Below are 15,638 nucleotides of genomic sequence, written 5' to 3'. Positions count from 1 at the left end.
GAATCATTTAATCCGGAATTCAACCAGCAAATGCAAGATGTGGGGATGGATGTGAGGCCACGTTGACAATCCTTGATATGGATATGATGGTAGGCTGGCTTGAATAAAGGAATAATAGGGTGCTACTTGTTCAGAATGGGAGGTGCTGGCAGCAACCAGATGGGATGGAGGAAGTGCAATTGTGGTTTGCCATCATACTGGCTTTACTGCTCTGCTGATCCAGGAGAATCTGGGACAGTTAATGGCCCCTCACCCACTAGCTCTGCGCCTGTACCCACCCCCCTCTTTCCTCCTCCCTCCCGCTCTTCTGCCCACCTGGGGTGTGCTTTGACCCCGCACCGTGGGAATCTGTGATCCACAGAAAATCTTTTTTCAGGGGAGAAAAGATAGAAGAGAGAGGAAGATTTATAGCTTTATCAGCTACCTTCTTTTCTATCATCTTGACAGCACAAGGTGTTGTGGGTCATGCCTTAGATGAAAGCAAATTGGCATATGACAGATTTTAAAACTTTGGAAAAAGAGATCTATGAAATATGAATACTTTAATAAAAGATCTGTTCATTGAGAGTCACGGTCAAGGTTTTTGTATACTGTAAACACTGTTGGTGTTGAGATAGTAGCCTCACAAAGCAGCTGTCAACAGGTTTTCTGCTGTAGTGAGGATGAGTTTACCAAGAGATGCCCTTCTGTTTTGAATAATACAACAAATTTCCCCAAAATTCCAAAGGTGTCTCCCTGTTAATTTAAACTTTTGATTTTTTTTTTTATTTATAGCACTTCTAATTAGAAGATTAATCATTTTCCTATTTTTCTCTGTCAGGTTAATAACACAACACCAGCTTGCCTGGATTATGCCTCTGTGTTTTAAAGATGAAATCAGTTCGTCAGATGACATTTCAGCAACATATAAACCCAAAAGAGAAAACAGTCATGGAAATTCTCAACCATGTTCTGGAGTATTTTCATAGTGTGCTACAGTTCAGCTCACTGTTTTTTAATAAGCCTCCTCAACTTCCTGTTGATTTAAATGAATTCAGACATTAAGACATTGACTTGGAGATTTCCCTCAAGGGTTGGATAAAGTTTGATCATAAAAGGATTATCAACAATTCCACCAACTCTTTCATAAAAATCTAAGTTTTGGTCAGTCGTCACCTTGGGTTTTACTTTAGTGGGTTATGTCCAAAGTTTGTGTGCTGTTAAATGGGCTAAATGTTTCCAAAGCTGCAGGCCATATTCACACATTAGTTCTGCACTGAGTAGCTCTGATGAGCGACCTTGGACTTTTTGTATGGGTCTAACGAGTGTGCAAAGCCTGTTCCTAATGACAATGAAATAATCATTGGTTGGGAGAAATTTTCTATTATTCCAGGGCTAGAATTATGTGATTCGTGTTTGAGTATTGTGATTAACGGTTGAGTCTACGCTTAACGCGAGATCTAGATCGCATTGTTATAAAAAGGCCCAAAGGCCGAATAAACTATGTGAAAGGAACTGGTTTTCTATTTGATTAGCTTTTGTTGAAATTATGCTAGTCTAGTGGCGAGGCTCGCAATAATGCAATCATTTGTTAGAAGGCTACCCTGCCGCCCTTTTCTCCTTTCCTTGGTGGTGACATAATGGTAACGGTTCTTTCAGATGTACAAGACAGCATATGAAATATTAACGGCTGTTTAAATGTTTGAAACCTGGAGCATGTCAGGCACTTGATACATCGTCTCATTTCACGTTTTATTCAGTCCTACAGTCAAGGTTTATTTTGTAGTGCTAGTGCACTTAAAATCCTTTATTTAGCGAGATGCAGGCTTAACCCAGCTGCCTTTCGAAAGCGCCGCGTCTCGCCAGGCTCCCTGCACGGCCCTTCTCCAGAAAATAGAGTCAAATGTTAATCTTGTCCATCTCGTCCATTTTCTCCTGTTATAGACATGCACAAAATGTAAAATATTAACCGTCCCTGGAGTAATGAATAAATTCATATCTGCTCCAAAGGACATTCTAGCATCGCATCTCACTACAAGATTGTGAACTCTACTAATTTAAGTAGAGCATTGGGAGCAGATGTTCATTTTAGAACCATAATAATGAGGATATTAGTAAAGTTAGCGAATTCACAACAACAACAACAGCAGCAGCAACAACAACAACAACAGCATAATAATAATAATTATAATGATAATAATATCAACAACAACAACAACAATAATAATAACAACAACAATAATAATAATAATAATAATAATAATAATAATGAATAGTGTTTTAATAGGCTATTACAATACATTGTGGTTGTTACTGTTGTCATCTTTAGAGCCTACTAGATATTTTCATTATAGTTTATATGGTACGTATGTGCGTACTAATGAATACACAGGTACTTATAACTTTGTAATTGTACATTAAAGTAGCCATAGTACGTTTTTGCGTTGTAATGAGTACACAAGTAATTGTTACTATGGAAACATTACAGTATGACGTATGTTATAGTGTGTATATAAGGTGTAATATATGTTACAGTAAATATGTTACATATTGTTAGAGTTTCATTGCAGTTACCAAATCTTATCCTAACAAAATAACTGGACACTTGCACGATCTTATGTTCCACACAATGATCCAAAATGTGGCTCGTGACGTTCTAAAGCGCCAGTCCTCGTGGCAGGACTGTGGTGCATGAAGATGAGCAGCAGCTTTCCGTACAGACGGTGGCTCCATATCCGGAGCCATAGCTCATACATCATGCAAAAAAGGCCCGCAGGGCTTTCTTCAATTGAACTGTGTGGATCTGTGAAAATAATATCAGGGGCTTTCCGTCAGAATGAACTTTTCCTCTGTAGCCAGCCGTGAAATAATGTGACCCGACACTTCAAACCATCTGCGCTATCTATCCGCCGTCTTATTTACCGCCTCAGCTCGGGCACCGAGCGAACTGCGCCTCGTGCTGCAGCTGCTTCACTCGGGCTCTTTACCACATCATTACACAGCGCGCTGACATTATTCTTCGTTTTCTTTTATAAATATGAATCTACGAGAGATGAAATTTTGAAGAAAATGCCACACTATGAATGAGGCCCGAGCGGACGTGTGCTAAAGGCTCCTATTGCGCAGAAAGAACGCGTCTCGTCCAGCGGCGCTAGATGCAGAGCGGCAGAGGTTAAAGGGCTGCGCTTTATGTAAAAGTCTCCGAGTCGTGTGGTATGCTGAGCGCTTTGATGCTTAACTGCGGCTACAACGAGGCAGAATGGCCGAATCTGTGCTGGCTTTCCAGCGCTTTATTAAATCCGCGTCGTTGCCCCTGCACGTCTGGTTTAACGCATAATTGAGCGAATCTCGCCTGGTTTTGTTCTCATCTCTTTAGAGCGGTCGTTATTATAAATGTGAATGGCGGCTGATGTCCAGGCAATCGTTAACTGAAATACCCTCGTGTGTCGTTTTAATTTCGCAACCTTTCCCCGGTCTGAGCGTTTCAGACGGCGCTCGCTTTGTGGGAGCGCTGGAACGCGCGTATCGGTTTTTGAATGGCAAAAGGGCAATCGCCGCGTCGTCTCACATGCGCGCCGGGCTGCGTTACGAGAAACTGCATGTGACAGCCGAGCTCTGCTTTTGATAGATAGGCTACTGTGTAGATGAAGCAGCAGCGATTCTCGCCGAACACAGACCTCCACTCTGCGGAATTATCGTTTGGATGGACATTTTGGACGCGCACAAAAACGCAACCCAGCGCGGGGAAATAAGAAGAGGCGCAAAAAAGGAGAGGAGGAAGAAGAGGAAAAAAACGCTAATCGGAAATGTTTTCATTGTATAAAATGCGCCGCTGAGATCTGGGAGGTGCTGAAATCTATTTGCACTCCGTTCCGCGTGATTGGCACACTTGACAGTGATTGACAGGAGTCCATGGAAACTACGCAACCAATCTGCCAGCTCCAATAGAAAATCAGACTAGGACAGAACGTCTTTTTTTTCACCCCCCACCCTCCACACACACCCCCCTCCTCAAAAATATCTCCGTTCCTGTGCTATATTCTCGTTCACTCGAGCTCTCCATATCGCCTGCCGAGGCTGCTGCCGTCAGCCAGAGGGGCATCCTCTTTTCCTCAGCACCGTCTAAACCGGCTCGTCTGCTGGCTCCGGGAGAGGGAGAGAGGGAGAGGGAGAGAGAGTGAGAGAGCGAGAGAGAAAGAGAGAGAGCGAGCGAGCGAGAGACAGACAGACAGCACACGCGAGAGCGAGAGACGGCGAGGACCGCGAGGGGGGGAGAGAGAAAGCACACAGAAGCCTTCATGTTTCAGCTGCCAATCCTAAATTTCAGTCCCCAGCAGGTAGCGGGGGTATGCGAGACGCTGGAGGAGAGCGGGGACATCGAGCGCCTCGGCCGCTTCCTCTGGTCGCTGCCCGTCGCGCCCGCCGCCTGTGAGGTGCTCAACCGCAACGAGTCCGTGCTCCGAGCTCGCGCCATCGTGGCCTTCCACACGGGGAACTTCCGCGAGCTCTACCACATCCTGGAGAACCACAAGTTCACCAAAGAGTCCCACTCCAAACTGCAGGCGCTTTGGCTGGAGTCGCACTACCAGGAGGCCGAGAAGCTCCGAGGTCGCCCGCTCGGGCCGGTGGACAAATATAGGGTGCGCAAGAAGTTTCCGCTGCCCAAAACTATTTGGGACGGAGAACAAAAGACGCACTGCTTCAAAGAAAGGACCAGGCATTTGCTGCGAGAATGGTACCTGCAGGACCCTTACCCGAACCCGAGCAAAAAGAGGGAGCTCGCAGAAGCCACGGGACTTACTCCCACCCAAGTGGGCAACTGGTTTAAAAATCGAAGACAAAGGGACAGAGCAGCGGCCGCTAAAAACAGGTGCGTGCTTCAGTTGCAAATTAGCAGGCGTTTTGTGCAGATATTGAGGTCCCAGTCCTTATTTCCTTAACCGTCGCACGTTGAGGGTTACACAATAAAAAGGCTTGATTGAGGTTAGCCAGCCGTTCTGTTGTCGCTGCACCGCTATTGGCCAGTTTTATTTTAAAAGTTATATGAAATACAATTACTACACAGGAAGCAATTCATTATAATAACAGATTGCATTCTGCCAAATTAATAGCCATCATATCAGCCACCATTGGTTTCTGCTGGTGCTGAGTATTTACAAAAAAAAAACAAAACAAAAAACATTAATGAATAGACCATTTTAGTCATTGGAAAGCTCTAGGTCCTCAGAAAGTACTGAGTTACTGAGATTTACAGCATGTTATCTTTGGAGCCCCCCTTTAGCGGGTACATACATCCGGACTGGGTAAAGGCCTAGCTCTGAGACCAAGTTCACTATGTTTTATGGAGCGCACATAACAGAAACAGATTATGGAAAATCAGGAGTACCCCAAAATGAAAGAACAGATAATTTATTGCGATCTGGTAGGCTGCTAATCTGTTTGTGGCTTTGGCCGATTACATCAGGATTAAGGTAATTCTACGGAGAGGTTAAGCGTTTGTTTTGTTATGTAGCTCGCTGCGGTCACGTTACGAGAAGGTTAAACAGGAGGTTTTCCCCTTAGTTTTAAATTAATCCAATTGATCGGGCTTTCATTTTGTTCAAATAAACAGCGGTCGGCTTAAAGCAGGCAAAACTGTCCCCGTCTTGTCCCAGAAACACTAAAAGACTAACCACGCTTAGCTGCTGTCCCTTTATCATCTTATCAACCCGTTAGAATGTCAATAGATGGCATTCTTCTGCATGCTAAGGAAATAGCCCACAAAATGGGGAATGCAGCACATTGGCTGGTTGATGCTGAAATTCCTGTGATGCTCTTGCTCTGACACACTGTGTCCTTCCGGGGCACTGAGCTTATGACGAAGGCTCAGAGCGCCATGCACCGCATCACGCTTTACTCGCTTAATCTGCCGTAAATACAAAACAAAGCAATGCTCATATCGCATGTTTTCCATTAAAGCTGAGATTTGAAATTTAGCTGCATTTGTTTTAGCATTTGGCGAAATAGATGGGGTGACCCAGGTATACTGACACAGATCTTGTTACCCCTCCTCCCTTCCCACCACCACCACCCCAAAGGTTACAACAGCAGGTGCTGTCCAATGGCTCGGTTCCTGGCGAAGAGGGCACCGTGGACCGGCTGGGCGGCGCGTCGAGCCCAGAAGCCAGCCTGTCGAGCAAAGCTGCTGCTTCGGCCATCTCCATCACATCGAGTGACAGCGAATGTGACATCTAACGTCGCCCCTCCGGGCGAGCAGGGAAGACGAGGAGAAAATGAACACCTTACGAAGGAAGTCGAGACAGACAATCAACAAGACAAACAAGCACATCAGTGCCTGCCTTAACGTATCAGAGGCCGTGTTTTTTCTTTGTTCTTCTTCTTCTTCTTCTTTTTTTGGTAATTATTTGGCGGCTGTCAGACCAGCCAGGGATCTATGGAATGCTCTATCTTTAAAAATGTATTTATCTTTTTTCCATAACCGAATATGAAATACACGACGAGGTGACACTTTGAGGAGGGGAAATAGATAGAGAGAGAAAGAGAGAGAAAGAGAGAGAGAGAAAGAGAGAGAGAGAGAGAGAGAGAGAGAGAGAGAGATCCTGTCCGTGTCCAAATTACTTTTGTATGAAGCTAAATCGGATGCCTCAAGGAAACAGGAACAAAACGAAAACCGCTCACTTTTTTGTTTGCTATGAAAAGGACTTCATGTTGTATCGACGTTTTACCATTTTACCACGTTTTCTAAGATGTTTACGTATTAAAAAAAGACGTTGCTCTAATAGAAACATTTGATTTGCTTGCTCATTTCAAGTCCGGTCATTTTGGTGTATATCGATGGACTTTTAGAGTGCGCCGAGTAGTGGACGTATGTTTTAATGAATTAAGGACTTTTAAGTTAATAAAATGTTTGATGATCAAAGACTTATTCTCATTAATACCTCAAATCTGAGTCTGAATTATTATTATTATCATTATTATTATCATTATTATTATTATTATTATTATTATTATTATTATTATCCCTCGTGCTGTTGCTGCTTCATCTAAAATGTTAAAATTAGGAGAGAAAAAAGAAAAAATTGAGAGATTTGTTGAGAAGTATGTTTTTCACTGAGAGGCTGAGCGGCTAGTCACGTAAACTGATTCTAGCACATTTAGGCTTCAGTTTATTTGAAGCAAACAGAGTCATTTGAAGTGTCTTATTTACTCGTCGCCCAAGTCTAATTAGTCTAAAACATTCATACGCAAATAAACAGTGAAAGCAGCTCAGAAGACTCATGACAGCCAAGCTGGAACCTTCACAGTGCGTGTTAAAAATGCTGTGCGGTTAAAGCGGCGGATGTTTTGCCTCGGTGTCGTCAGCGTCCACGTTTAAAAGGTGGACGGCGTTAATGGGTGAATGTGGGCTGCAGCGGCGTGTTTAACGTGATCGCTTCCTGCGTGTCCGCTCGCGTTAACTGCGCTGTTATTGGCTTTGCGCTCCCTAATGCTCTCTGACAGGAGAAGGTCAACGAAAGGGCGGAGCGCCTTGGTTTCGAAACGAGCAGACTGCGTACAAAAAAACATGGAAATCCCATAATCCTCACACTTAAATGGTACATCATTCTCGGGCAATTATATTTTAGGCTAGAAAGAATGTTTGGTGTTAATGCGCTGAACGTTTGGATTTTTTTGACAGTTTTCTGCACGAATTCAGTGATATCGATCATTTCTGTCTGATATATGCCAAATAGTATTTCGCAGCAGCATCTTAGATTATGAACTGGTGACGTAAACTCACTCAAAGGCTTACGCTGCTTTTCCTGTAAGTGCCGTGGCCAGTTGGTGGCCTGGTGTTTTGTTTGTTTATTTATTTTTTAATAACCTAATTCTCCACGTCTGTGGCGTACTGCGGTCCTGCAGTAGCCTATGCATTCAGTGAGTCAACGTCGACCTCTTTCGTTTGCGCTACAAAGACAGTGAACGAGGGCATTTAACAAGTGCAAACCAAACGAGCGTCGGCTCAGCAGCACATGCAGGCTGGTAAATATGGAGTAAAACCTAGCCAGACAGCATCGATCCACCCAGCAGGCCGTACGGCCTGCAGGCGAAATATGTTCAGATGGTTCAGACATGTTTTATATCCCCTTACAGAGCATGTTGCAGAAGTTCGGGTTTAATTATTTGCATGGTTTGTTTTTCTCTGACATAAGTCAGGACGCACAGCGAGGGCTTCTTTATGTCACTTTTGTTAGCGGAATGGGGGGCAAGCTGGACGCTTAAGGTATTTTAACCACATGAGTGGCAAACTAATTGTCACTGCGACAAAAAATGGAGGAGCAGTCGAAGTAGGAGAAGGGAGAGAGAAGCTCATTGAGTTTGTGCTCGGACAAAAGCGAAGGGGTTAGCTGAAAAGAGTGTTTCTGGCAGTCAATAAGGTTGTCAAACTGTTCAGCGCTAATCAGTGGTAATGACGGGCTCTCAAGCCCAACGAGAACAAAAGCAAAGCCCCTCAAAGTTCTGCGGGGGATTAGGAGGAGGGAGCTCACAATATTCTTTTAAAAATCTACTTTACCTGGCTAACTGTTCCCATTTAAATCACTGCTGCTATTGATGATGATGATAATAATAATAATAATAATAATAATCATAATAATAGCTATCTTAAAGATAATTAGATTGTCCGTAAAGCTAAACCAGTGTTCCATGTGAGTTGTTTTTAGTGGGATTATTCTTTACAATAGGAGCTCAGAACTGAAATGCACTGAAAATGAGGTCTGATCATGCAAGTTGTCCATCCGTTTAGCTGTTTCTGCGTTTAGTCCCAAATTTTTAATAACAGCTAATATTAACATAGATGTCATCTAGCTGATGTCACTCCCCCCACCCCCCAAAAAAATTCCTTATTCTCTACATCAATATTGGTATAATCTCATTTCTCGTATAAACGGCCAAACGGCCACTGAGCTGCGCGCACGGCTGCAGTCCAAATTAAATTTCGATTTTCTTGCTTAGGTAGAACGTAGTAGATGACTTTTGACGATTGTCTGACTATACTGACTATACCGCCAATGTCAATCTGGCCCCGTTATTCTCCGCGCTTTGTTGGAGCCTGAACTGAAATGAAAGTCTGGGGGCATGAAAAGTTATTACGGCTCTGACAGTTTGGCTTTCACACCTGACTCCTGGGTCCATGTTTATCAAGCGCCTCAGAGTAAGAGCACTGATCTAACACCAGGTCTCATCAGTTCACACAGTTCTCTTAAGTGCTCTGTAAAAGGTATAGACTGACCCCAAATCAGCGTGATTACTCTGAGGAGTTTGAGAAGTCAGATCTCTGATTTGTTGCTATTTTACTATCTAGTACGATGTAGATGCATTTGAGTGTTTCAGAGGTGATTGTGTTATATTGAGCATGATGTAGCCTGTGCTTCGTATGTGCGAATCCAAACACAGTATTTTCTTTGTTGCAAGCCTGGCAGTGTCTGGGTGAGACTGCACCCAGTCTTACACCCATTAGGAAAATGCGCCAGAATTGAATTCTGAATCTGTTGTAGTAAGTCATCAGCATTTCAGGACTGTTGCGCTTAAATTATATATAATGTTCACATTAGACTGAATAAAAATTAGGGAAAACCGAAAAAAACTAGACCATGCTGTCCTTAACGTTATTTACAATACAGTTATTATTATTATTATTATTATTATTATTATTATTATTATTATTATTATTATTATTATTATTATTATTATTATTAATAATAATAATAATAATAATAATACTAATAATACTACTACTACTAATAATAATACTTCCAAAAAGAATCTCCTAAAAATAGAAGGAATAAGTTATGCCTGAAAATGGCCATAATATAATCTGGTCATTCTACTATTACACACTTAAAAGGATGGTTCTTCAAAAGGTTCTTTAGTTAAGGTAATTGTTCTAATTAGTACCATGGCTTCTATATAGAACCTTATACAACACATTCTCCATCAGTCTGAAGAGCCATTTGACCATGCAAAGAACCATTTAAACCATTCAAGTGGTTCTATGTAGAACTCATGGTTTCAAACAGAACCATTGTCTTAACTAAAGAACTCTTGAAGAACCATGTTTTTAATTGTGTACATCACAGTGCTCGACAGAGTGATGCGGGAGTTTCTTCTTTCACTCAAAGCATTCGAATACTAAGGACTGACCTAAAGTGGGCTGAGTGCGGTAGCTAATTCAGAGGCCCAGTCCTGAACTGTGGACATTATTTTTGTACCCGCAATGTGCGCCCCCTGCGCTATTCCGCCGATCCTGGCTCAGAAGGCCGAATACGAGAAGGCGGGATTGGCCGCAATACGGGTGGGAAATTACTTTGGGAATTTCAGTCTTAACTGTCCCCGTTTATACATATAAATACCAAACAACTACTCAAATGTGAGACGTTTTTGATACATATGAACCCCTACTCGTTGGCCAATTGTTCTGTCTGGATTTCATATGTTTTACTAATCTGATTCTGCTGATGTCAGTGTCGTCAGAGTGTGTATTTACATGTTTCCTCAATCAGCTGCAGCTCCCAGTGGTAAGCTCGTTTCACACATCGCCCCCTCTAACTTTAGTTGATGCAGCCTACAGGCTTTACCTGATGACATGGAGTCCAGCTTTTCTAAGACTGTCCATTAAATGGGTTGTAGACAGACACGGTTCAGTTGAGAAAGCTGTAAATAATATACTGTAGTTTATTTCGCCTGATTAAAATGCAGGCGGTGGTGCATCGCATTCGCAGAAGGCAACGAGCTCCTCATAATCAAGGTGGCTGTAAACAAAGGGGAGGAAAACGTGACCAGCATCATGGACACTTAATTCAGATTACACAGGCAATCAGATGAACAATCTCTTCGCTGCTTTTCTCTATAGGCTTTTCAGAGTTTATAGGATGGTCATCTGGAGCAAACTCAGTGTAGCAAGGCGCTGACACGAATATACTAAAGTGTACTGTAGGCACGGCAGGTAGCCTGGCACAAGTTTACATGGTGAGAGGCTGTTGTTTGGGTGAAGTATCCCGGTTGATCACGAACACTGACATTTTGAAAAGTTGGCGTGAGTGAAAAGTGGAAAGTGGATTAATCATTTGCCCATTTTGGCCCAAAGCTTTATAAAAATGACCATCACAACTGGTCACCACCAACCAAACTCATCTAAGCACGTCAGGGTGGCTGAAATCTACTCGTAAAAGACAAAAATAAGTCTGATTTAATTATTAGACTATTTGAATGGAGCATCATTTTCAAAACAGTTGCATTTCATTGTAATATTAGCTAGTGTATAATAATATGATTGATTTATTCATTCAGAAGAGTTGTCTAGTTGTCTGGGTCTTTAACCACAAGCTTACATTATATTACTCAGTAATATGATAATAACGTTGTCTTAGTGCTGCGAAGGCAGCCTCTCTTGCAGTGAATAAATACTTTAGTTCCTTTCTATACATTTGGGAAGAACATTGTTTGTTTTTTTCTTATCTTAAAGTTGTAGTTTTGATTTATCTTTGCACTTCATTAACGAAGATTTATTCTCTCCAGCCTACATAAGGATGCTTTTAACTGTCCCTCGAAAATCTGCTCTTTGTCGTTTGTCAGCCGGTGAAAGCCTAAAGCCACTAGACAAATGCAGGCCGAGAGACGAGCGTGGCTGCACGAGTGTTCATGCGGAAAGGAGATTCCATACCTTTATTGACCAAGTGCGCCCTCTGCTGGTGAAACCGGAGTTATTTACGTAAGGTTAGAGTCTACTGCTACAGAAGAACATCCGCGACAGCCCAAACACGTAAGCCCGATTAATAATAAGCGTTATAGTGGGTAGCACAATGTGACACAGTCATTTGGGTTATAATTGTAATGGCGATCTTGGGGGCAGTACTTATTACCACAAATGTATTTAAATATAATTTAAACTCGGTGTTTTTGGGATGTTTCACTGGCTCTTTTCGTCCGAACCACCTGTTTTATGAGGAATTTGTTACCCTTCGATTAATGAGTCACAGCATAAGCAGATCTATTTCAGCACCATGGCCAGAGACAGTGAACCGTTATCTACTCGTCGCCATAGTATAGCAGATATGATGCGCACACGCGCGCACGCAAACACCGCCTATCGAGCACCAGGCTCCGTTTGTCAGCGAGCTTGACGAGCTGAAAAGGCTATTGCTATAACGCGAACTTATGGGAGTCAAGAGAGTCAAGAGAGCTTCAACAAAAGAGCTGGTAGATATTCTGTAGCCTACGTCTTCTGTTTCCTTTGCAAGACACGGAGTTTCTTTGCGCAGGTGAAAAGGACAGAGAGTCGTCTACAATTATGCGAATATTTCAGCACTGCACCAGCAGAGGCAAACACTCGTGTGATCTCTAGTCTTAGAACAAGACGCCTCTGGTTCCTCAAGGACGTCTGTTTACAGGAACTTTTTACAGTGGAATTTAAAACAGGCTTGTGGTATGTGATGGGCTTCAGGATTTGAATAGATATCCCCGCCTGACCCTGACCACTGAGATAGACCGGTTAATTAATTACGACGCCGTAATGATAGCCAGTTCTTTAGCCACATAATAATACAATAAATAGATAGATAATAAAAGAGAATAGATTATAAATGATAAGTCATTGGTTAGTTTCTGCAAGCGAATCAAAGTTGTATTGTTATTTGGGATAACACAGTCCCTTTCCTGTCCTCTTGCTTAAATATGTGATTTTTAATAGTTGAATTGAGTGTTTTGCAGCTGTGTTGCATGGCTGGGCTTACAACCAAAAAGCTGGCTCACTTAAAACCCTTGACCCATTTTGATCCTCTAATTACTGTAGTTTTTTTTTTCACATAAACTTTTATAGACTCAGTAAAGGAACGGTTACTGTTTCACCAAAACAGCTGTGGTCAATTTTTGAATGGTGTTTGGGCTTTTAGAGAGTTTTGTGCAAAAGTATCCTGTATCATTTATAAATGTAAACTTTTCATCTATGTCAGCTCATTTCCTGCTGGCTAGTCAACTTACCATCTGTCTTATTCAAGAAACTTTGTTAAACTTATCACCTAGGCTGGATAAAATGGCCCAAAAATACTAACAATACATGTTTGCGCTGTTGTGATGTGAGCCCACACCTGTCTGAAAACCTTTAGTTTGCCACATTATATAGTACAACAGGCATACAGAGCAAATCTACCTTGTGAACTTCTAATAGCAAATGCTTAAACATTTACATGTATTAGTACAGGGTTAAAAGAGCAGTCATATAGGACTGTCTGTCAATCAATCAGCCCATGAACTATACAGCATAATCCAGTAGCTACTGAACATTCATTAAATCTGCAAAAACAGCATCAACAAAATATTTCTCAATTACAACATTACGGGATTAACTCATGAACTGAAACACAAAACACCATCATTCTTGGTAAACCAAACCAATACATGTGAAAAACATTAAAATCCATCTTTACAGGAATAACACGTTAAAACAAAAACTCATGTCAAAAGACCTGTAGAAAAAAAAAGCAGATTAACAAAAGCTAACAAAGCTGTAAGGAATGCTTCATTCTCCTCACTGACAAACTACATAACTGCATGAAGTAGGGGTCACTTTCCAAATATGCTTTGCACATAGCAACTAATCAGGCTACTCCAAAATCCAACAATGCAACATGAAACGTGATGTGTTTCTCCCAGAGTGCACCATTTTTTATGGCAGTCTGCTGTATTTATTGAACACAGTGGATTCCTGTAAAATTTCTGCAGTTTGTAGGATTCCTTATGCTGTAGTGACATTAGTAAAGTAGAACAATGTTCAGTGAGACATTTTACAGAGTGAGAAGGCACTGAACTGCCAGTAAACACCAAATTATTAGATGAAACATGGAGATGTAACTGTAAGGTGTCTTTTTTCAGCATATACTTTGCAGTTATACATATGAGAAGTTAATCCTTTAAGAATCTCGCATCAACTTCTGACAGTGTTAACTATTGTAGCATCTGCATAGATGAAGATGGGGATAACATTGTGTCAGTGGGCAAATGCTGTTTTATCAAACAGCTGCTTTAACAGGGAGCAAAAACTGCCCACCGGCCTCAATACAAAAACAAGGAAGGGTAACACAAGCGGATATGATATATGAGGAGAACAGATACATCTAACCATTCGTTCACTACAAATCCCACCCTACTTGGACCCAATATAATACACAATCACACCGACAACAACACCAACATCAGCAGCAACAGCAACACCAACAATCTTTCTCTAAACTGGGAATGTGGCACCGCCCTGAGAGCCACTCTGCATGGCCACACCCCCTAAGCTCCTTATGGCAGGGAGGCCCATGGTGGATGCCACACTATTTTCATCCGGAGTCCTGGGAGTTTTCCAGGTGGCCTGGACTCTCAGTTGGTTCGGACTGTCAGATAAGATACAAAGATCTAACGTAGACAGCCACATCCATTCAGATGTAAACAAACTGCATTCAAAGCATATAAATGGCATGCACAATAAATAGTGATGGCAGCAGAACTAACTTGAAAGCTAGCTTAGTCAGCTTGTCTACAACAATGTGATTTGTTCAAAAACTCATAAGAAGGGGTAGAAGGGTGGAGCTAAGAGGAAAAGGGAAAATGTTCTCACAGCAACAGGTTATAGGGAAAACAATTGCTACAAGTGCTCACACAACCGCTCTAAAGTATAGCTGTTTCCTATAGGCTATTTCTTTTGTCAGAAAGCATCAATTTTATCCACCGCTGACTGAGATGATCTCCGTTGTTGATTAGTTGTTAGTGTCAACTAACAGAGTTTATTAACATTTATATATTCAAGATTTCCTTAAAAATGTCCCTCTTCATAGAGCTATCCATGTCTTTACAACCAATTTTGCCCTTCCAGTACACATGAGAACTTATTGTCTTCAGTCATGTGCTTCATAAACATAAATAAGTTATTTACATTTATGGTTTTTGCTCAGCCTTCATATATCCATGTATTCAGCTATATCATCCTTGCTCTGTTTGGATTGGTCTGCCTTTGTTTACCATCCCTTTTGATTCTAGCCATGTGCTTCTGTTGTTGTTTTAGTTCCTGTCCCCCTTGTCTCTATTCAGTAGCCTTGCCTTCTCATTACTTCCAGCTTCTGTCTTGTTTTGTTCAGTGTTTGTCAGCTCCCCTGATCTGCCTTGTCCTGGCTGTGCATTATGTGTATTTATTTTTTGTATTTCCTGGATAGGTTTTTTTTATTTTGCTGTTCTTTGAATCCTCCCATTCAATTTTTTTCCTCAGTTTTTCTGTCTCTAATTTTCTAGTTTTCAGTCTCTGCTGCTTTGGTTTTGGTTTTCTTGTTCTTTTATGTGGATTGCCACCTCAAACTTGGATTCAAATGAAAAGACCTTGTCTCCTGTCTTCATATTCTTGCAGGTTACATCAACATATCTTATGGAATGTGACAATTATTTATACTTTCAAGTTATTTATACGTTCAACTGTCATACTTCACAGATGGTTGTCAGAATTATATATATATAATACAAATCTCAAGACCAAAAAGGTGGGACAGTATGTGAAATAAAAATTAAATCAGAAAGCAGTGATTTGTAAATCATCTTTGAACTGTATTTAAAGAAAAAAAGAAATTGTGAATTTTTCAAAAAACAGGTGA

At 41.6% G+C, this 15,638-nt stretch overlaps 1 protein-coding gene across 1 annotated transcript; it reads left to right on the top strand.

Annotated features, from left to right (window-relative positions):
* Positions 1-3,077: 3,077 nt before the first annotated feature.
* Positions 3,078-6,898, top strand: six6b (SIX homeobox 6b). Its single transcript, XM_017710457.2, has 2 exons — positions 3,078-4,849; positions 6,057-6,898. The coding sequence occupies exons 1-2, from the start codon at positions 4,278-4,280 to the stop codon at positions 6,211-6,213; spliced, it is 729 nt and encodes a 242-aa protein (XP_017565946.1). The 5' UTR covers positions 3,078-4,277; the 3' UTR covers positions 6,214-6,898.
* Positions 6,899-15,638: the final 8,740 nt, after the last annotated feature.

This window comes from Pygocentrus nattereri, chromosome 4, assembly GCF_015220715.1.
Source record: "Pygocentrus nattereri isolate fPygNat1 chromosome 4, fPygNat1.pri, whole genome shotgun sequence".
Taxonomy (NCBI): domain Eukaryota; kingdom Metazoa; phylum Chordata; class Actinopteri; order Characiformes; family Serrasalmidae; genus Pygocentrus; species Pygocentrus nattereri.
Note: the sequence above shows the minus strand (reverse complement) of the source record. Positions and strands in the feature narration are given on the sequence as shown.

Excerpts from the sequence above, each read along its gene's own strand:
- six6b (XM_017710457.2), top strand. The coding sequence starts at position 4,278 with ATGTTTCAGCTGCCAATCCTAAATTTCAGTCCCCAGCAGGTAGCGGGG. Across the intron at positions 4,850-6,056 it reads GCAGCGGCCGCTAAAAACAG|GTTACAACAGCAGGTGCTGT; the intron begins GTGCGTGCTTCA and ends ACCACCCCAAAG.